Source organism: Eretmochelys imbricata, chromosome 24 (assembly GCF_965152235.1).
Source record: "Eretmochelys imbricata isolate rEreImb1 chromosome 24, rEreImb1.hap1, whole genome shotgun sequence".
NCBI lineage: Eukaryota > Metazoa > Chordata > Testudines > Cheloniidae > Eretmochelys > Eretmochelys imbricata.
In genome coordinates, this window is record NC_135595.1 from 8509640 (window position 1) to 8531401 (window position 21762).

General features: G+C 56.2%; 1 protein-coding gene across 1 annotated transcript; it reads left to right on the forward strand.

Annotated features, from left to right (window-relative positions):
• Nucleotides 1-269: 269 nt before the first annotated feature.
• RORC (RAR related orphan receptor C) lies at nt 270-19654 on the forward strand. The gene is made up of 10 exons (XM_077841070.1): nt 270-465; nt 7766-7851; nt 8324-8465; nt 11123-11647; nt 12203-12324; nt 15120-15252; nt 16082-16189; nt 17320-17430; nt 18500-18609; nt 19427-19654. The coding sequence occupies exons 1-10, from the start codon at nt 270-272 to the stop codon at nt 19586-19588; spliced, it is 1695 nt and encodes a 564-aa protein (XP_077697196.1). The 3' UTR covers nt 19589-19654.
• Nucleotides 19655-21762: the final 2108 nt, after the last annotated feature.

Sequence of the window (21762 nt, forward strand, 5' to 3'; positions counted from 1 at the left end):
TGCTGAAGGTTACGTTTCAGATGGGGAAACCGAGGCACAGGCCGCCGCAGTGACTCGTGCGAAGTTACACGGCAAAGTCAGCAGCAGCGCTAGGGAGGGGATCCTGGAGTCCTGACTCCTGGACCCATGAGACTTCTCTCCCAGCGCTGACAGTGTAACCCAGGAATCCTGACTCCCAGTCCCCTGCTCTAATCACTAGATTTCGCTCCCAGACCTGTGGAAGGAACCCAGGATTCCTGGCCCTGCCCCTTCCGACAGATTCTGCTCGGATGTCGAGGGCGACGTTTCCACCCCTCACATTGGGCGTCCGCATTTCATCCGGAGCCACCGCTGTGCAAGGGGCCTGGTTTGCAAAGGTGCTGAACTGTTGTGGTTTGCGGCTGTTCATCACCTTCAGCAAAGCAGGTCACGTTGGGCACCAAAATCTGAGATCAAGGAGTTTAATTCTGGCCTTCGGGTGTGAAGGTAAATCTTAGTTTTCAGCAATTAAAGCTATTGACACCATCAGGTTATCTGACATTAAATACACAGAGGGGTCTAATAGAGCAGCCGGCTGGAAGACAGGACTCCTGGGTTCTCTTCCCAGCTCTGCGAAGGGAGCGGTGCCTAGTGGTTAGAGCAGGAGGGAGGCAGGGCAACAGGACTCATGGATTCTATGTCCAGTTTTGTCAATATGTGTGACCTTGGGCAAGTCTCATGCATGCTCTGTGCCTCAGTTTCCCCACCTGAAGCATTCCCTCCTCATGCAAAGTGCAGTGAGATCCAAGGGCCAAAAAGGGCGTGTGCAGGGCTAGGATTATTTTGCTGGCCATGGCTTTGCTGGTAGGTCCCGAAAGCCCCGTAGGTTCTGCCCAAGACCTGAAGCGCGGCCCAGAGGAGTGGGGAAGGGAAGCACATCTAGCTCCAAATCAACCTGTGATCTAACCAGCCCCTCCTCCTGGTGGCTGCTGCATGGACGGTTTTCTGTTTTCTATTAATATGTAAATAGGCTGATCTTTCTTGGAACTCAGCGCAGGGATCACCCCTAAACAGCCCTGTGCGCCCCACAGCTCGAAACGCGACCCCCCACGGCCACCTGATTTTGAAAAGTGGGGCAGGGGAAGTGCGTGCTGGGGGTGGGCGGGTTAAACCACCAGTTAAAGTATGGATCCGCCAGGTCTAAAAGCCTCAGCTGCTGACTGGGGGCAAGTAAGCCAGTGGCTGCTCAGCATTATACAGGCCAGGAGTGACCTTCAGCTGGGGATCTCAAAGCACTTCGTAACCCTTACGTGAGTCTCACGAGCCCCATTTTACAGGTGGGGAAGCTGCAGCACAGGGAAGTGGGGAGCGGCTTGCTCAGTAATTTATCGGCCAATACAACCCAGGTGTCCTGACTCCCACCCTGCTCTAGCTACTCAACCCTACTGCCTCCCAGAGCTGAGAAAAGAACCCCGGAGTCCTGATTACCAGTCTCCTGATCTAACCACTAGACCCCACTGCCCCCCAGAGCAGGGACAAGAACCCTGGAGACCCCTGCTCTAACCACTAGTTTCCCCCGCTCCCCAATTAGTGTGAACACCTGAGTAGGCTCTGAGAGTTTTGCAAGGGATCCTCAGAGTTTAGTCTACATATTGTGATAGCACCCAGGGGCTCCAGTGTGAGATTGGGGCCCCTTGGGGGCCGGCCGTGTCCTCACGTGTCGCGTCGCTCTCCAGGCCGTGGAGCAGAGGCGACTGAGAGGGCCGTGACCAACCAATTAGCTTATAAGTGGGGACAAAGAATACAGAGAAATCCCTCCACCTGGGCCCATCCCCATAGCATCTGGGCTTGGGCTCCCTCCCCTCCCGAGTGTAAACACGGCACGTTGCACAGCACCACTGGGCAGCGGGCTATTGGCTCGCACCGACAGGGAGCTGACCCGCAGAGGTCACCCAGGGAGCGTGTGGTCAAGCGAGGCCCACGCCTGGCCTAGTTCCCTAACCACTGGGCCATCCTTCTTCTCCTGTGGGCTGGGGCAGGAGGACTTGGGCCATTTCTGGCCCCTCTACCTCCGTGCCTCTCTAGTGTGCCTGCTCTGCAGGGCATACGCCCCTCAGCTCCGTAGCAGCGCTGAGCATGCCCGAGCTTTCCCTTCTCCCGGCCCTGTCTCAGCGCAGGCCCCTCAGACAGACGAAGCCAGCATAAGGAGCAGCAAGCACGGGGTGGCTCAGCCTGGCTTCAAGTAGGCTGTGCCGTCCCCAATGGGCCACCCGAGCCTGGGGGGGCAGGAGCGGGTTAAATGGCATCATGGCAGATGCGGGGTTGTGGGCCCAGATTCTCAACGGTCTGTGGGCTCCTCATTTCCACTGGCAGGAGCCTGCGTCCCTTGGAGGACGTGGGCCTTGGAGACTCGGCTAGCCAGCCAAGCTAAAGTTGGGAGCCCCAGTTGGGACTGAGCCTTGTCTACATGGGAGCCGCTGGTCCATGCATGTTACATGGCCACCTTGGGATGTGTCTCATAGCGGCCCTGGCTCTTTAGCTGGAGCTGCAGTGACTCTTGCCTTTGGTTTTGGAGGCCCCTGGAGCTGACGGGGTGGCAGCCGCCACCTGTCACCCGCACACGTGCTGGGTTAATTAACGCTCTGACTTCGGCCAATGGGTGCCTTGAGCCTGCTCCTAATCGATGCAACTTAGGCTGGTTTAAACGGGACCGAGAGCAGCCTCCCCCCGGCCTGTTGCACTAGTTTAGCGGAGTGGGTTGAACGTCACACTCCGCGTTAAACCGCTGTCGCCCGTGTGTCTGGACAAGGCTGTGGAGGGGAGAATTGGCCTCCCGGAGCCCTGCTTTCGTGTCCCACGCTGCATCCGCTTCCCGGCTCCGTTACCCGCATCTCATGACTTAGCGTGCTTTCCCTGCCCCGTTCCCATGTGACCCCCATAAGTTCCACGTGCCCTACCTCACCCCCAGCGCGGGCGCGTGGAACTTCCGTGACGCCACGGGAAGCGTGACACGGACCCGCCTGGTGACGCCCCTCAGTGGTTAAAGTCAGGAACATTGGTCGAGGCCGGTTCCCAGCCAGGTTACGGTGCACTTTTTTGGTATCAAAGGATTTTTTTTTTTGGGGGTTGTTGCTTCCTCCCCTCCGAAGTCTTGGCTTCATCCTCTTACTCAGCCACCCGCGGGCATCACACGTCAATCATGGGGCTGCTGTGGGGGAATTCGCCTGAGACCTCGCTGACCTTTCTCAGGTCGAATTTACTGGCATCAGCCATCACCTGAAAATGAGAGTTACTGGCAGCTTGCTCTCTGGCTTTTGAATTTTTTGACTAATTCAGGCACTGGGTTCCTGTTTCTGAGTCAAACCCTGAGCCCATTCCCACCGATTTGATTTGCTATAGATAGAAAAGACCAAAAACAAAAAAAAAAAATTACAATCATTCTGTTGTGAGGTTAGGGGGGAATCAATTGAAGCTTGTGGTTTTTTCTTCTCGTTGGGTCTGAGCAGTGGGTGGTTGCAGAGAGGAAATGGAATGCGTAGGATAGAGGATGATTGTTATCAGACAAACTTACTAGCCCCCGTGTTGTTTAAGGAAATACAGGAATGTATCAGCACGCAAAAGCGAGCCCTGGCTGCGTTAGGGCAACCTGAAAGAATTCCCTTCCTGACCCCAGGCTTATATGATGCCCTGACGCAGGAGAGTCGACATCCCTTCCAGCGCTTACTATTGTAACTCTGGCTATTTTCGTGAGCCCCATAAGAGTCCAGCCCCTTCTGCTATGCTGCGGAGCTCTTGGCTTCAGGGAGATCTTGTCTTGGCGAGTTCCACAAGCTAATTCTGTGCTGGGGGGAGAAATGGGTCGAGGGGGGTTGAGAGTGTGCAGGTGTGCACGCACCGATGTAAGCACAAAGCAGCAGTCCTGGGACCAAAGGAACCCCTGGTGTAACTGTGCAGAAGTCCCTGGGTTTGGGCTAGTTCTCTGCTCCTTTTCAATGATCTGCAGAGCCCTGTTGTATTCTCTGGGGTGCCGTGGATCGTCTGAGTGTACTTGGTCCTGGTGAATGACACCCGCAGCTTGCCCACAGATCCCACAGGCAGCAGCAGGGTGAGGGTCAGACGCACGGTACCCCCTGCCCACCTGGAGAGGGGAAGTCAGTCTCCATTATGACTCCACCCATGGGAGTTAGGCACCTAAATCCCTTCAAGGATCAGGGCCTTAGTGTCTCGGGTCAGGGCCAACTGCAAATGTTCTCAAACGTGCTCCTTTTTGCATCGGTCTCCTTGCAGCCACGGTCTGGGTCGCTCCTTGCTAATTTAGTTAATAAATCCATCCCGAAAGGGGTAACCTATGAATACCGATGTCTCTCTAACGAGCTGCGGCCCAGCAGGGGGTATGGTTTATAGAGCGGCTACAAGGGGGCTGCAGGGTGCAAAAGGTGCCTCCGAGTCACAAGTGGCTGAGCCTGGTCATAAAGGTCTGTACAGCTGTGGTCGCAGCAGGCTAGGAGCTCTGGCCCTTTATTGGTGTTGCTGCTTGTGCCAGGCCGAGGGAAAAGGCCTGGGTCAAGCAAGGTTCAGCCCATCTCGCCGCAGCCACACCAGGGCATCTCAGCGCTCCGTCCCGCCTGCTCTCCCAGCTCCCCACCGCACCAGATCAGACCACGGGCCCACCTTGCCCTGACCCCCTCCCCCTGACTGAATAACACCTCAAAAGGCCAAGGGGAGCGGACTAGACAGGGCAGATCAAACATTGTGACCCATCTAAGCCGGGATCCGCTTGCAGCCCCGCCGATTCCATCTAGTCCCATATCCTGCTTTTGGCAGGAGGCTAGGAGAGAAGCAACTCTTGAATTCCACAGGTTGGGCCTCCTCCCTTCCTGACCCCTGCCCGTGCAATAGCCCTGGAGCCTGCGATTTGCTAGCCTCACAGGGCCTTTAAAGCCCTGTATCAGCGTGTTTGTGCCGATGGAAAGTTTTGGTGCTTCCCCCGCCCCGTGGCCCCATTAGCTCACTCCTGCCAGGGGGTGATGGGGAGTTGTTTACTGGTACCTGCCTGCAAGCAGCAGGTAGGGGTTTTCACCTGTTGGTGTGTGGTGAGCAGTGGAGGGGAGGCTGTGAGATTTCTCTGCCCTGGAGAAGTTTCTGCCTTCCTGCGCGGTGGGAGGTGCGTCCCAGTTGTGGGTTAGCGTCAGGCGATCTGCTGCCTGCTGAGGTTTCGAAGACGATGGGGGGACGAGTTCTCGGTCCTTATTTAGGGCGCTGATCGCCTGGGTTCATTACGCAGCGGGGTGGGGGAGGAGGAAGGGGACATCGATAAGGGAAGCTCTAGAGAGGAAGAGCAAACCAAATGGGCGCCTGGCGTATCACAGAGCAAACCAGCGCAGGAGCTGGGCCGGTGCCAGGGGGCTGCCTGCGGGGAGGAGATGCTTGGGAAAGCAGCTGTTGGGCCTGGAAGGTGCAGGATGTGGTTACGCGCGGCCCTTCGTGAGGGGCTTTCAACTGACGGACTTGGAGCTCTTTGATGCTCATGGCTCCCCGTGGCCAGAGGCCCAGGGGGTTCAGGAAGACGCAGAAGCTGCTGTCCTGCTTCTCATCCCTGTTGGATCTGCCCCTCCCAGAGCTCAGCATGGATCCCAGGAGTCCTGATGCCCCGTCGCCCCGTCCTAACCACTAGGCCCCACTTCCCCTCCCAGAGTTGGAGATCCAGGAGTCCTGGTTCCCAGCCCTCCTGCTCTAACCACTAGATCCCACTCCCTGCCCAGAGCTGAGGATGGAATCCAGGAACCAGATTCCCAGTCTTCTGCCTCACATACCCTCTCTCTCCCACTTTCCAGCTTAATTTTGGCATCACATTCCCACTACAAAGCAGCAGAGAACTCAGTGTGTCAGTCCCCATAAACTCCTTGCTGTCAGCAGAGCCCCCAACCCCCTGCTTGGCCCATGGGCCTCGACCTTCGGAGACATGTGGACTTGGTGCCAAACTCTAAGCCCCAGTGACACTGGTTGGATTCCAGGTGTTTACGCATGAGCAGGGCACAATTCCCTGGTTTGCTGTTTATTCACAATCCTGACCCTCCTTTAAAATTGTATGCCAGCCCCTAGCAGTGACAGGCTTGGGGTTTTTGCAGGAGTTATTTCAGTGGTAGATTTTGTTGCCCTTCTTGGAAAAGTTTGCTCTGCACCAGATTCCATGAACTGCAGTCTGGGGCCTGACACATGCACGGCAATACCCCCGTACCAAACCGCAGCCCCGCCCCTCCTTGGGCCAGCAGTAAGTTGGAGTCCCCAGGAACGAGGCTGTTCACACCTCTCAGAGCTGTTGGTGTAGGCTGTCTGCAGATTCAGGCAGGCATTGGTTACGCTCGGGGCCTGTTTTCCAGTTTTTCTGTGAGTCCTTGAGGAGTAACTTTTCTTTTTTAAATGAAAGCTGAATTTCTGCGCTTATCCCCTAGCTCCAGCAGCTGGGGCATTAGGACAGACTATCGTACTTGTGCCTTAATCCAGACTTGATCCCCACAGGACACCCCTGCTTATTACTGCCCGATCCTAGGTGTCTCAATGTCTTCTGAGACGGCTTGTCTCTGTCCCAGGTATTTCTCAGCAGTGGTTACAGCAGGGTGTGCCGGGGAGGCTGGGAGCCAGGATTCCTGGGTTCTGTTCCCAGCACTGGGAGGGGAGTGTGGCTGAGTGGTTAGAGCAGGGCGGTTGGGCGCCAGGACTCCTGGGTTCTGTTCCCAGCACTCAGAGGGGAGTGCCCATGCAGATGCAAGCCCAGGGCTGCCAATCCAGGTCCCTAACGAAACCCCCCTGGCGAGCAGAGTGCCCAGGCAGGAGCTGCCTGCGAAGGGGTTAAGGGGGCCCCTGCAGGCCTGGCCGGCCGATGATGAGATGATCTCCAGGTTATGTAACCGGCCATCATGTGACAATAATCTCTGAGGGGTGGGTAGGGTGCTTATCAGTGCGGAAGAGCTTTACTCTGGCTGGATAATTAACCCCCGGAAAGAAGAGCTGCTGGGCTGTGCAGTGGGGCACAGGGGTGTGGCTTAGGCCCAGGGGGCAGGCTGGCACAGGGGAGCATGGCCACAGGGTGACCCCATCTGTGACATCAACCCCATTCCTTCTCCCTCCCGAGGCCACTGGGAGCGTGGCTGGGTCCTGCCCCTCTCTCCCTGCTGAGCCTGGCAGCTGACTGGAAGGCAGAGGCGGGACTAGCAGAGGTGCGCTGTCTGAGCGACAGCCCCAGCAGCCAGTTGCTGGCCGGGTTACCGCAGCCTGCGATCCCTGCACACTGCTATCCAGCGGGGCGAGCGCCCTGCGCCCTGGCCAGCCTCTGGCATCCGGGCATGGGAGGAAATGTGAGACGAGGGTGCCCCTGTGTGGGCAAACTCTGCGTAACACTCAGCACTTTCCTGGGGAGTTGGCAAAATAAATCCTTCCTCGCTGTTGGCGCCAAGCTAGTTTACTCACGTAAAGGCTCCACCCGCAATCCTGGTGGCTGATTTAGCCACTTAAGGACCCCAACTCTGTTCTCTCTTAAATGGGGTCACCCCACAGGGTTCATTGAGATGGTCTGTGTAATAGAACCCAGGAGTCCTGGCTCCCGGCCTCCCTCCCGCGTTCTAACCCACTAGGCCCCACTCCCCTCCCAAAGCTGGGAATGGAACCCAGGAGTCCTGACTCTCAGCACCTGCTCGCTCTAAGAAGCATTAGACGACAGTGCCAAAGAGCCAAGCGAACACATGCAGGGCATGCCCAGCGCACTCCGGCCCGTGCTCATGATCTCTCTCTCTCTCGCTCTCAATCCTAGCACAAATAGAAGTGATCCCGTGTAAGATCTGTGGGGACAAATCGTCAGGGATTCACTACGGGGTCATCACCTGTGAAGGCTGCAAGGTGAGCAACACCCTAAATCCCCACTCCACTCCCCTGCCCCCGCTTGCCTGATCTCTGCGACTGAGAGCGCCCCGGGTGTGGGATTCCTTTCCAATTCCCTTGGCGCTCCCAAATACACAGAACCCTGGGACAGCGCCCTTCAGAGGGGGCCGTGGGCCAGTGCTGGAGCAGATGCTGCCCAGGGTCTGCCAGCAGGGCTGTGGGACAATTGGCGATCCGGCCCTGCTTAGCACCCGCCCAGCAGCTAATCAGCATGCCCTGGCTCCTTGGCCCTTTACCGCCACACCAGAGTGGAGATCGGCCCATCATGGCTTGTTCAGCTCTGGGACCAATCAGCACCAGCCACTGTGTTGATTTTATACCGCAGATGCTCCTCCCCCAGGCGTTGGCACCCCCAGTTCGCTTCACACACAAGCCGCGGAGCTGCCGTGGTCAGTTTGTGTGCCTCTCTCTCCCCAACCCGTTGTTTCAGGGGTTTTTCCGCAGAAGCCAGCAGGGCAACGTGACGTACTCCTGTACCCGCCAGCAGAACTGCCAGATTGACCGGACCAGCCGCAACCGCTGCCAGCACTGCAGGCTGCAGAAATGCCTCAGCCTGGGAATGTCCAGAGATGGTAAGATGTTTGAAACAGCTGCCACGCTCCAACCCAGAGGTGGCTGCATTTCAGTGCTGGGTGAGATATCCCCGTTTAAACAGCTGCCATACCCCATCCCAAAGGTAACTGTATAATAGTACTGGGTGAAGGATCCCTGTTTAAACGGCTGCCAGGCCCCACCCCAGAAGTGACTGAATTTCAGTGCTGGGTGAATGATCTCTGTTAAAACAGCTGCTGCCTCCCACCCCAGAGGTCCCTGCATTTGACCCATTTCTTATGCCCTGAAGTTAAAAATACCTGGCTCTGGCTGTAAAAATATGGACATTTCTTTTGCTTCTGCCCTTTACTCCATCTAACCCGGTCTCTCATCTCTGACAGTGGCTGGTACCAGCTGCTTTTTGGGGTATTCAACAAAAAAACTAAAAACAGTTTTTGTGGGAGGGGGGGTTTAAATGTGCTTTTCAGTTAAAAAAAAAATGTTTTTGTTAAAAGTAAAAAAAGTAAAACATTTTAACCGAAAAAAAAAAGTTCAGGTTTTGGTTTAAAAAAAACCTGAAAAATGTCATTGGGAAAGATTTTTTTTCTGTAGAAACTTTTCTATTTGACCACAAGCCATTTATCACCAAAAATCAGTGATGATGGACAAACAGCAGCCGGCCTCTGTCGCCATCCCACTGGTTCCCAAGTCCTCCAGTTTAAGAGGCTCAGTGGGAGAGAGTCTAAGCTGCACCCCTTGCAGGTGTCGATGAGAACCAGCAGCCCAGGTGTGCACCCTCTTCCTTCTATGCTGCTCTAAGGGTTGAAAGCACCTCCAGTGTAACTTGGAGCAGTCTAGCATGCTCTATGTCTGGACTAGTATCCCTATTGTGCAGATGGGGAAACTGAGGCACAGCTTGCTCACAGTCTGTAGCAAAGCAGGGAATTGAACCAGTGGGCCAAACTATCTCTGCAGAGCTACCTGTGGCTTGTGGCACAGGGCAACTTAGCCAGAGCTGCATGTGCTCTGGCCCCGCCCCCAGCATGCCCCCTACGCCAAGGCTTGAAGTGGGGGCAGGGTCTGCGGAAGGCAGCCAGTGGCAGCCCAGCGCAGCGCCGGAGCCTGCAGAATTCCCCCTCAGCTCCTTGCTGCAGGCTGCAAAGGCCTCTGAACGCCAGCAGAGCGGCGTACAGGAGCTGGGGCGTGAGCAGGGGAACCACCCTCCTTTCCAGCCCAGAGAGGGGTTGAACCTTCATTCTCTTCCGCCCCCCTGGGCATAAAAAGGTTCGGTTCTCGAGACGGCACCAGACTCCTCGGCTAAGGAGGAGTCCTCGGGCTGGGGATTATTAAAGGCGCTAAAAAAGCTACAAGTGGAGGCCAGAGGAAGCGAAAGGGAAGTGCAAATAGTGAGGTTTAGGGCTGGTTAGGTAGCACCGTCAGCGCACAGCCCTGAGCCAGGCCGGGGGGAGGGGGGTTAAAGCAACCAGGAGGAGAGTGAAAGTCACAAAATACTACACAAACGAACACACACACACACCCCACCAACCCAATCCAAAGAGGATGGAAAAAGTAGCTCAAGCCTTTAGCTGGGTGTCTCTCAGTGGTGAGTATGTAGGTCGCTCAAGAGAGCCAAAGAGCCCGACCACGTGGCACATGCGATCAGCCTCCCGTTGCGACCGCGGTTCCTCTCTGCAGCTGGGTAGATGAGGCTCCTGCTCAGTCACACGACCACATACAGACCCACACGACCACACGCAGAGCACGCACCGTTGTCCCCGCTCCCAAGTGAGTGCGCCGAGATCCTGAGATAGCCGTCCCCACCCCTAGGGCCACATTCAGATCCTGGGCGCTTCCCTAGCGCGAGGGATCTCAGGCTGGGGGTCACGCCCCCTGCCTTTCCCAGATTGCTGGAGGGGAGGGAGCAGCTGGCAAGATGGGAGCTTCTGGGGGGAGAAAGTCTGCGAATCGCCGCTCTGGGGCCTTTCATCCCCAAGGATCCCAAAGCATTTTATACCCCCCGTGATCGGCTACCTCTGAAATGCAGCCACCTCTGGGGTGGGCTGTGGGAGCTGTTCAAGCAGCCGCAGAGCAGTGTTGTCCTAGGGCGAGAAGTGAAAGGGATTGGAACTGCGGGGCAGAGTGTAAATGACCCGAATTGGGATACGGCCAGCAGCCCTGCTCCAGGGAAAATGCCCAGGGCTCGCTAGTGATCCAGGTTGCGTCCCGTCCGCTTGGCGTGCTTTGCTGCTGGAGGGGAGTGATGGGGGTTTGTTATTGACTTGTTGGGGGGAAAGCACCTCTGTTAGGTAGTCACCTCCCTGCTGAACCACGGTTGGTGTCTCCCCGTCCCATCCAAGTGCTGCCCGGGCCCCACGCTTAACCACCAAGACAAACCTGGTGGGTCTTGATAGGCACAAGGAGCCAGATCCACCGCTGTCGAGGGGGGCAGCTCCATCAGTCACTTGGCAGCTCCTTCTGCCCTTTCCATCCCTGGCAGCTCGCGGCAGGCTCCTTATGGGATCTGCTGCGCCATTATGTCACCTGGATTTCCCAGGGGATGGAGGCTGCTGCTCCAGATCTCCAGGGAAGTGGCTGGGGCCAGCAGAGGGAGCCCAGGGCCCCTCACAACGGCTCCGGCCGCGAAACCAGGGCCAGCCTCAGCCCCAGCTCGACGCGTCCCTGCCCCTTTGTTCTCCAGCCGTCAAGTTTGGCCGCATGTCCAAGAAGCAGCGCGACAGCCTCCACGCCGAGGTGCAGAAGCAGCTGCAGCAGCAGCAGCAGCAAGGTGGCGAGGTGGTGGCCCCGGCCTACTCCCTGGGCCTGGCTAACGGGCAACTCAAGCTGGCCTCCCCCGCAGACCTGCTGGAGTCTTCGGCCTGCTCCACGGCCCCCCTGAACGGACAGGCGCGGCTGAGCCAGTCTCCGGACGAGACGGTGGCTCTGGCCTACCCCAACGGACTGGCCAAGGGCCACAGCCGGCTGAGCGACAACCTGCGCGGCCCCTTCGCCAGGGACTACAGCCCCGAGCGGATCAAGATGGAGAGCAGGGCCAGCGTCTTCTACGCCCTGGAGATGCAGGCGTCACCAGACCTCTCACGGCTGGACATCGGCGGGGGCAAGCGGGGCCAGGCTGGGAGCGACATTGCGGAGACTGTCGACTTCTACACGAGTCCCAACTTCACCAGCATCCTGGAGTCGCCCAATTCCTCAGTAACTGAGATCGGTGAGTCTCTTGGGGCAGGAATGCCCGGCTGGGCAGCCTCGCCCTTCTAGGACCCCCACTCAGGCTGTATTACTGGGGGCTGCAGGCGGGGTTCACCATCCACAGAGGGATTACAGGTCTCATCCAGCTGTCAGCCGCGAGCTTAGTCTCTTAGCTTGAGCTGCTCTTTGTTCTGTTGGTCTTGGATTCGATCCCCGCTGACAGCTCAGAAGATGGTTCTTACACTCAGCTCCCATCATTCCATGGGAACATCCTGCTCCATATCAGAGGATAACAGCCTACTGCAGCTACCAGCTAGTGGAGTTACTCCCCCACTGATACAGGAGAGGCCTATGCTTTTAACACTGCAGGTTCAAACCCTGCTAAGTGCCGGGCTGGGGGGGAGGGGGCAGATCGTTACACACAGAGGGGCCTGCGTGCCAAAGCTGGCAGTGCAGAGCGATAGACTCAGGAAACCACAGAAAAAAATGAAGGGAGAATCAGGGCTGCGGCCCAGGGACAGGCCCAACCGTTCCCCACGCTCCCCCTCTGAGCCTCGCCGCCTGCCGTCCACAGAGCACCTGACCCAGAATGTCCTCAAGTCCTACCGGGAGACCTGCCAGCTGCGCCTGGAAGACCTGCAGCTCCTGAGGCTGGAGACGTTCTCGTGGGAGGAGGTCAGGAGCTACCAGAAGAAGGTAAGAAGCGGGATGGGGGACATGGCTGGGAGCTGGTGGAGCCTTCTGCCAAGGGTGGTGCAGTGACTTCTATACTCGACTGATGCCCGGCACGGGATAATCTGGTAGCCAGATAACGTGGGAAGCCAGCCCACCGGGGTATGAGGCTAGGATAAACACCTCCCTTCCGGCTAGCTAAGGGATCAGTGGGGAATGTGGGCAGAGCAGCGGGAAGGCTTCCAAAGCCCAAGTTCTGTTACATGGCCCAGTTAAGACTGGACCGGCAACTGGGCAGGAGGTCGCGTCTCTAGTGGTTTGGCCGAGAGAAACGACCAGTGTTCTGCTCCTGGTTCTGATTTGCTCTCTGGCCCTTGGGCAAGTCCCTTAGGGCCCAACTTGTTCCAGACTGAATCAGTTTTCCCAGGAGCAGAATCAGACTGTCCACCTGGAAATAGCCCGGGGGGATTTAAACAGAGAAGAGAGGGATGGTTTTTCTGCAGACATTCTAGACCAGCCTCCAGGATTTTCTAGCAAGGATATAAATTCTAAAAGCTTAAAAATTCTCTCCAGAGGATGATCTCTGTTCAGGTCTATGGGACCTTATTAAATTTTGGAGGACTTTTCCATAGTGGCTGCCTGTAAATTGTCTTCCTAAATGACACCAGTTCCAATTCTGGTGTTTCCTCTTGCACCACGGTGGAAGAGAATATAGCAAAGAGTTCTTAGCTGGCACGAAGCCCTAGCAAGCTTGTGGTCAGGGTCCGCTCAGCACTGGCTGCAAGAGGGGACTCGACTGAGTGACCCAGCGCGCGGTGTCTCTGACCTTTTGTGGCACTTTGGGGTTTAACATCGGCTGCATAGAACAGATGCTGCCCCTTTATTGTTTATCGTGACTTCATTCAGCGCACAGGGTTTTGTGTGAGTCACTGCTCGCTCAGTTGGGTTCAGATGAGGACTTCGCAATAAAATCAAGGGAAGGGACAGAGGGAAGAAAATGAGTTTGTTTGATTCAGCAGCTAATTAAGATCCATTAACTAAATGGGAACCTCTGTCTGGTTTGCTAAATGCTTCATCAGCTTTCCAGATGAGGCCAAGTTGTTTCGGAGCAATTCATAATGGCCCTGGCATAGGAACATTCGGATCAATACAGACTCCAGCTTTGGGCCCGGTGGAGAGAGCAAAGGAAAATGGCTAATGTATGAGCAACCGCTGGGCTTCTGTCCTCTGGGGAGGAGACTAAGGGTTAACTGCCGCGGCAGGACTCCTGGGGTACAGGTGCAAAGTGCAGTAAAAGGGGCAATGAAAACCCAGAAAGAACTGGGGAAGGCTGCTTGAAATATTCTGTGGTAAATTGTTTGGAGCAGAAACTTGGGGTTTCAGCTCAGTGAAATTTTGCCCAGAAAATGCCCCCTTCTAACGGGAAATTTCAGTTTTTCATCAAAAACCGAATGCCCCCAAAATGGAAAATTTCGGTTGAGAAATGCCCCTGTGGTGACTCATGCCTCTGTTCTCCTCTCTGGTCTGGGATCTCTTCATCCCCCACATTCCACCAGGGCCAGGGACACCCATGATGCACTGCATCCCCTCACCAAGAGGGGAGACCATGGTGCATCATGGGAGATGTAGTCTAACCAGGGAGCCTGGCCTCTTCAGCCGAACGGGAGTGTGGGGCACTGTGGCAAAGTTCCTCCTCTGCCTTGGTGGGTCCTGTGCTTATTGGCCGATTTGCTCACCTCAGAGGTTCAGGGCAGCCCTCAGTGCTCAAATCTGCCGTTCGCTCAGTTAGCCTCATCACTGGCCAGCATGGGGAAAAGGAAGAAGAACAATCCCCGCAGTCTCTGCTGATCCACCTAGTGGATCGGGGAACAGGCGAGAGACCTTCCCCTCTGGTGGAACCCACAGGCCAGGTCAACTCCTCCGGTATCAAGTAAGGAGTTGGGGGGATGGAGGGATGGGGGAATCTGGGCCCGCCCTCTAGTCCGGGTTCCAGCCCAGGGCCCTGTGGAATGCAGCTGTCTACAGTGGCTCCTGGAACAGCTGCGTGACAGCTACAACTCCCTGGGCTACTTCCCCATGGCCTCCTCCCAACACCTTCTTTATTCTCACCACAGGACCTTCCTCCTGGTGTCTGATAATGCTTGTACTTCTCAGTCTTCCAGCAGTACGCCTTCTCACTCTCAGCTTCTTGCGCCTCTTGCTCTCAGCTCCTCGCACACACACCACAGACTGAAGTGAGCTTCTTTTTTAAACCCAGGTGCCCTGGTTAGCCTGCCTGTCTTAATTGATTCTGGCAGCTTCTTGATTGGCTGCAGGTGTTCTCATCAGCCTGTCTGCCTTAATTGTTTCCAGAAAGTTCCTGATTGTTCTGGAACCTTCCCTGTTACCTTACCTTAAGGGACCTACTTAACCTGGGGCTAATATATCTGCCTTCTATCACTCTCCTGTAGCCATCTGGCTTGACCCTGTCACAGCACCCAGACTACAACTCCTATGAGGCACAGCGGTGGTATTTCCAAATGGAAATATTTCACTTTTTTGATCATTCGCCAACTAGTGGGCTTATGGGGCGGTTGCTCCACACGAGGTAGGGCACACAGGGTGGCTGCACCAGGCATGGCACACAGTTATGGGGCAGCCGCGCCATGTGGCATGGGGCACATGGGGTTTTGGGGCAGCCACACCAGGTATGGTGGGTGGGGTAAGGAGCAGCTGTGCTCTATGGGGTGTGGAGGAACCAAGCGTCATGGGACACGGCCCATGGGCCGAGGGGCAGCCAGCCGTACAGCGTGGTGCAACCGCGGGCTTCTCTCTTGCAGTCCATGGAGGAGATGTGGGAACGCTGCGCCTGCCGCATCACGGAAGCCATCCAGTACGTGGTGGAGTTTGCCAAGCGGATGGGCGGCTTCATGGAGCTGTGCCAAAACGACCAGATCGTGCTTCTGAAAGCAGGTACACGGCTGGAACTGCTGCAGCCAGGCCCCGGCAGGGATGCCACCTCCCACAGCTGGGTCAATAACGAGGCCATCCCTTGAGCTCTCATTTGAACAGCCTCCCTGAGAAGCAGACCCCATAGGCTCTGTATTCAGAGGCACAGCCCCCAGCCTGCAGGGGCTGTTTGCACCTGGATCTATGCTTTGACATTCAGCCCGTCTCCTGCTGCAAGACCCCGTCGTGCAACTGGGGCTGCCATGCCTGTCTCCAAACCGCGAGCATCCTTGGGTGGGAGCGTGGGCTCGGCCCACGTCCAGCACGCCCGCCGTCTCTGATCGCACTTCTCGGGGTGGACCGTACCCTGCGAATTTCCTAGCCGCTCTGGACAGGACAGCATGACTCAGGCCACGTCTGTGCTGCAGTCGGAGGGGCACGGTGGGGTGACTGCATCCCTGCGCCAGCTTTAATCTAGCTAGCAGGGCTAAATAGCAGCGAAGCCGCGGCAGCGTGGGGGGGTCCCTGGGTATGTGTTTGCATTGCCAGCCCACACCCATGCCACCATATCGTGTCACTGCTATTTTTAGCCATGCTAGCGTGGGTAAAGCTAGCTCAGCCATGCCCACCCAGGCAGTGGGCACCCGTTTGATGGCAGTTTAGACGTAACCTCAAAGGCTGTGACACTTGTCCTCTACCCCCCAAATGGGCAGGAGATACCATGCCGGGGACTAGTTTACTTCCCTGGACCTCCCTGCTCTCGTACATGAAGGCAGAGATGTTGGGACCTCCAGTGAGTCTGTTTACTGCTTATATTTGCAACTTCTTCACTCCCCCCACTCCTTTTTTGCAGGAGCCATGGAAGTGGTTCTGGTGCGAATGTGCCGTGCCTTTAATTCGGAGAACAGGACAGTCTTCTTCGAGGGCAAATATGCAGGCCCAGAGCTCTTCAAATCGCTCGGTATGATATTGTCGGTATTACGGTAAAGCACAGAGGCCCCACTTTGCGCAGGAACAGGGCGAGAGACGGTCTCTGCCCCAGAGAGCTCCCAGGCTAATGAGCCACATGGTCGTCCTCCTTTTACAGATGGGGTCACTGAGGCCCAGAGAGACAGACCAAGGTTTTCAGCACTTAGCTCCCATTTAGGTAGTGGAATGAAGCAGCCAGGATCTCAGCAGTGCCCAGCTCCTCCCTTTATTCCCATGCTGGGTTGCTGAGCGTATTTGTAAACACCTTGCCCGGGGTGTCAGCAGCTGAGCCAGGACTCGAACCCGCATTCCCTGAGTCCCCATCCAGTGCCTGAGCCACAAGGCCACCCTCGATCTCTTGCTCATGGGCCGGCCTCCCCCCCGGCTTTATTACCCCAGCTGTTGGGAAACCTCCTCCCCATTGTAAAGGGATCATCTCAGGAGGGAAGGGTGATGGGTCCTTCCCAGCCAGAGCAGCCAGTGCTGCCTGCTGAGGCCCTGAAGAAGACGCCTGCATTGGCTCGCGTCCAGCGTGATGCTCTGCTGTGTTCAGTCCGGAGCGGTGGCTTTGATTTTTGCCTGGCCAATATCCGAGGGGCTGGTTGGCAACAAGCTGTGGTGCCGTTTCCTTTCTAGGCCCCTGGTTCAAATCTAGCTCATGGCGCTAAGGCCCAGCCAGTGGCCACTTAGGTTCCTTGGGCCAGCGGGCATCAGTTACTGTGTGTCTGGGCAGCGCCTAGCGCCACGGGGTCTGACTGGGCTGAAGCCTCTGGGAATATTAAATAATATCTTCGGTGGCCTCTGACCAGTTCCCGGTGGCCAGGCGTTCACATCGCAGCAAATCCCCGTTGTTGCCAATCTCAGAAGAGACGCAGAGGGTTATATGAGCCCTGGAGATTGGACTTCCCTCCCAGCCCCAGCGGGTGGAGGAGGTTTGTCCTGTGAGGTTCCCCAAAAGGTTTGGATCCCAGTGGGGACAATGCGTAGTCAGCGATGCCTGTCGACCCTGCCAGAGGCTGGTTAGAAAGGAAGGCTAATCCCGCCTCTGGGTGGCGCTGGAGAGGGGGTGGGGCCGCCCAGGAAGAAGCCGCAGGTGACTGACGGCTCTGCTCCGTTTCCCAGGGTGCAACGAGCTGATCAACTCCATCTTCGACTTCGCTCACAGCCTGTGCTTGCTGCGTTTCTCGGAGAACGAGATCGCCCTCTTCACCGCCCTGGTGCTCATCAACTCAAGTGAGCGTCTGCCGCTGCTGCTGCCCCTCCGTCCTAGGGCTGCAGCCCCCATCGTGGGGGGCGGGGGGATACCGGATGTTAATTGCCGAACAGCCACATAAGTAGAGCTGGCCAGAAAATAGGGGCGGGTTCCCTAGGAAATGTTGACTTTTTGATGACCCCCCTCCCTGGAAATATTTCACTTCATAATGGCACCGAATAGGGATGTAAAGATCAGTTTAAAAAGTTAACCGGTTAAACAATTAAAATTATATTGTTTAACCAGTTAACCGTTAACTGAGGTAGCCTTGGTGGGCCTGGCACTATGGGGGCTGGGGCTGGGGCTCACTCCGGCCCTGGAGTCCTACCGGCCCAGACGGCGTGGTGTGGCCAGGGCTGGGATTCCACCAGCATGGCCAGGGCTGGTGTCCCGCCAGTCTAGCACGGCCGCGGCTGGGGTCTCTCATGCTGGCGCAGGGCTGCTGGAGTTGATGCTTAAGGTTGGTTAACCGGTAAGCCTAATGCTTACCCGTTAACCTTTTACATCCCTAGCACTGAGGTGCCTCCTGGAATTTGTAGTTCAAGTGCCTCATGCTCCTATTCTCCTCTATAGGCCATGGTCTCTGGCTGGACTACAACTCCCATGATGCACCACACTCTGCTCACTTGGTGAAGGGAGGCATTGTGGGAAATGTAGTCCAGCTGGAGAACACAGTCCATAGAGGAAATGAGGCAGCGGAGGCACCAACACCGCTGCTCCAGTGAGGAATTGCGGCACCCTCGTAAATTGAATTATTTCCAGTTTTGGCCAAAAAGTGTTTGGTTTTCGAGCGGTCAGATTGATCGATGAAATATCACAATTTTAATGACTAAATTCCTGCAATCAAACCCCGCCCCGTTTCCCATCAAAAACCGATGGAATATTTTCAACCAGCCCCTGCCCCCAAACGCTTTCCTTCCTGAATCCAGTGTCCTCTGCTCTCCTGCCAGCACAGGTGGGCAAGCGGCTGGGTTTCACCCCGAGGTGCCCCCCACCCCCCAAGTCAAGCTTGGGAAATGCTCATCAGTGTCTTCTCCTGTCTTGGTGCAGATCGGCCGTGGCTGCAGGAGAAGGGCAAGGTGGAGAGGCTCCAGAATAACCTGGAACTGGCCTTTAAACACATGTTACGGAAAACCCACCGGGAAGGCATCCTGGCCAAGGTAGGTGCATGGTCCCACAGCCTTACCTGCCTCCTCTGTCACAAGCCGCATGCCCGACCGGCATAGGCCACCTCTCGAATGCTGCTGGTGTTGTGAAGCCCAGGACTTGAGGGCCTGCTTTTGGGTCCCTTTACTGTGCCCCGTCTCTGGGGCTAGTGGGCCCCCAGCGCTCCCATGCTGGAAGGAGAAGGCTCAGAGCCAGAGCGCGGTGCTTTCACCACACAGCTCTCGTTAATGTTGAGGGAGGGAGGCTTGGGCGGCTGGACCTGTAGCTGGATACACGTGTCCACTGTGGATCGGGGGCTGGGTCACTGAGGGGAGATATCTGCACTGAGCAGACAATACACTCAGGTTGGACATTAGGGACTCTCAGTAGAGGATTCTGGGTAATTATGTAAATGTTCAGTAGAGGTGGAGGGTTCTTAAAATGGGATCACGCTCGCAGACCAGCAGCAGAGCACGTGCACACACATGGACACACTCTCACACGCTCGCACGCACATGTGCACCATGCACGCATGCCCATGCACACACACTTTCACATGCACACACCCACGCACACCCCCCACCCCACCCCAGACGTGTTCAGCAGCGTCGCAAGAGCTCACAGAAGCCCCAGGCGCTGCCAGACCAGTTACTGCCCTGATTAAGCTGAGACCTTCTGACCTAGTTTCACCCACCGAGGCCCCTGGCTGGCTGTGGAGTGGTGATGGATGGCCAGGTTGGTCTGCGAGGGCTCAGCAGAGGGGCTGGGGCGGCGGGAGCCGGTCCATGCCTGGAGATCCGCCTTTATACCACGTGCCTCTCTCCCCTTTAGCTGCCGCCCAAAGGGAAGCTGCGCAGTCTGTGTTACCAGCACATGGAGAAGCTGCGGTCCTTCCGGCAGATGTACCCCATCATCGTCCACGCTGTCTTCCCCCCGCTCTACAAAGAGCTCTTCAGCTCCGAGTGCGAGCTCCAGGGAGCAGCAGCAGAATGATCCCCACGGGAGGCCGGTGCCCAGAGACCGACTCCCATCTCGCACCGGTCTGTGGCCCCCCGCTGCCCCGGGATGGGAGGTTGGTGTGGGGAGGGTTGGACCACATTAGAACCCGCTCCCTCCCATCCCCTCCCAAACAGCACAGCAGAGGGGTGCGGTGCAGGAGGGGGTGCGGCCAGGTGATCCGAGCAGACAGCTGGGAGCCAGGACTCCTGGGTTCCATGCCTGCCTCTGCCACCAACCTGAGCAAGTCACTGCCCCCTTCTGTGGGCCTCGTTCCTCTCTCTACAATGCAGCGGGGAGGGAGACACCCTCCCACACACTCCATGGGGGCGGGGGGTGATGCTTAAATAACCGTGTGACGCTCTTTGAGGTCTCAGCTGGCAGGTGCTACCAAGGCGCAAAGTATTATTGGGGAGACGCCCCGAGCCGAGACCCCAGTGGGACGGAGATCAAGGAGATCACCAGCGTTTGCTGTAACATATTCAGGGCCAAGGAAAACACACTGCCCACCCCATTACTCCAGTGACTAGCATCTAGAGACCGGCCCGGGTAGTTCAAATACCTCATTGAAAACAATTTTTTTTTTTTTTGGTCTCCTTACAGTTTTGTGGCAGGAGAATTTTTAACCAAGCTGTTTGAAAATAATAATTGTACATAACATAGAGATCTATTTTTAACCGTTTGCCTTTACGTCCACTCTGCAGCACCAGGGGACCAGCCCCCACCCGCCCAAGCTCTTGTATTTCTTATTAATGTCTCGCAATTGACCAGACATTGCAGCTGGTAGAAAGTTTGGTGCCTGTGTCTGCCACTCTGCTGCCCCCTGCTGGGCAGAATCCCCGTCCCCATGAAATTCTCAGGGTTTCAAACCCAATAATTTGCTTTTACTCACCATAAAATATATAGAGATACTGTATAAAGTTAATATAATAAAAGGCTGTTTTTTAATGTTAAGGCTATTTTTGAAAAGCAACAAATTCTAATTTTCTTAAGTATGGGGCTGTCACGGAGCGGGAGCTGATGGTTGTTTACAAGGGGAATGATTTTCGAAATTGCCTTTTTCTAAAAGAGCTTTTGTAACCCAGTGTGTGTAAAACGATTCGAATTGAAAATAGCTGGGGGTTTGTACAGCTGGGATTCGGAAGGACAGCCACCGTTACAGGAGTCCGTCCGTGGACCTCAGCCGGCTTTGGATCAAGCCAGTAGATCACGAAGGCACAATCTTAACTTCAAGGCCACCGTCGGTCTTGCTGATTTCACGGGCCACTGCCCCATAGACGCTGCGTGACATCGCTGTGAGGGGACTGCTTGGTAAAATGAAGCACTGCGGAGGGTTTGCAGAATCAAACCCCACGTTCCTTGTCTAGGCTCTTCCCTTGCGCCCGAGCGCCGTGGAGCAAAGCGCAAGGAAGGACCTTGGTGTTTGGCCCCTCCCAGCCAAGTCCTGCCCGCTAATGCTCACCACGCTTGCACACGCATCTGACGATGGGACACGACCTCCGGGAGCTGCAAGGGAGAGCCCAGCAGCCGAGGTATTTCACTGAGAGGGCTACGGTGACGTCAGGGCCGGTCTACGCTGCAAGGATAGGGGGTGATTGCAGCTTGTGTGGACATACGTGAGGTAGCTCGGGCACCCACAGCAGCCAAGGCAAAGCAGTGCTGTGTTGCTGTGGTACCCCAGTGAACTCGATCAAAGGTGTGTCTGCACACACTGCCATCACATATCATACATACAATCATACAATCTCAGGGTTGGAAGGGACCTCAGGAGGTCATCTAGTCCAAGCCCTGCTCAAAGCAGGACCGATCCCCAATCTTTGCCCCAGATCCCCTAAATGGCCCCCTCAAGGATTGAACTCACAAGCCTGGGTTTAGCAGGCCAATGCTCAAACCACTGAGCTATCCCTCCCGCCTCCACACCCTGGGATTGCAGGGCAGACACGCCCAAAGTGTCTGAGTTCCAGATGCCCAGCTGTGGCTAGGGGGGTAAAGGGCATCCGTGGGGAGAGGCATCAGCACAGACCAAGGTACTACCCTCAGTTAGTCCCTGCATACCTGCCTCTAACTTGCCTACCTTAGTGTCCTATTTGCCTCCTCAGCATCTGTCCTGCCCATGTGAATCCTTCATCCTGCTGGAAGCACTTTGCTTGTATGAAAATCCAGGGATGAGG

Bases quoted from the DNA above. Each gene is read 5' to 3' on its own strand.
- RORC (XM_077841070.1), top strand. From the start codon at position 270: ATGTCGAGGGCGACGTTTCCACCCCTCACATTGGGCGTCCGCATTTCA. The intron at 8,466-11,122 runs GTAAGATGTTTG...TTTGTTCTCCAG, and splicing joins CCTGGGAATGTCCAGAGATG to CCGTCAAGTTTGGCCGCATG. The intron at 17,431-18,499 runs GTGAGCGTCTGC...GTCTTGGTGCAG, and splicing joins CCTGGTGCTCATCAACTCAA to ATCGGCCGTGGCTGCAGGAG.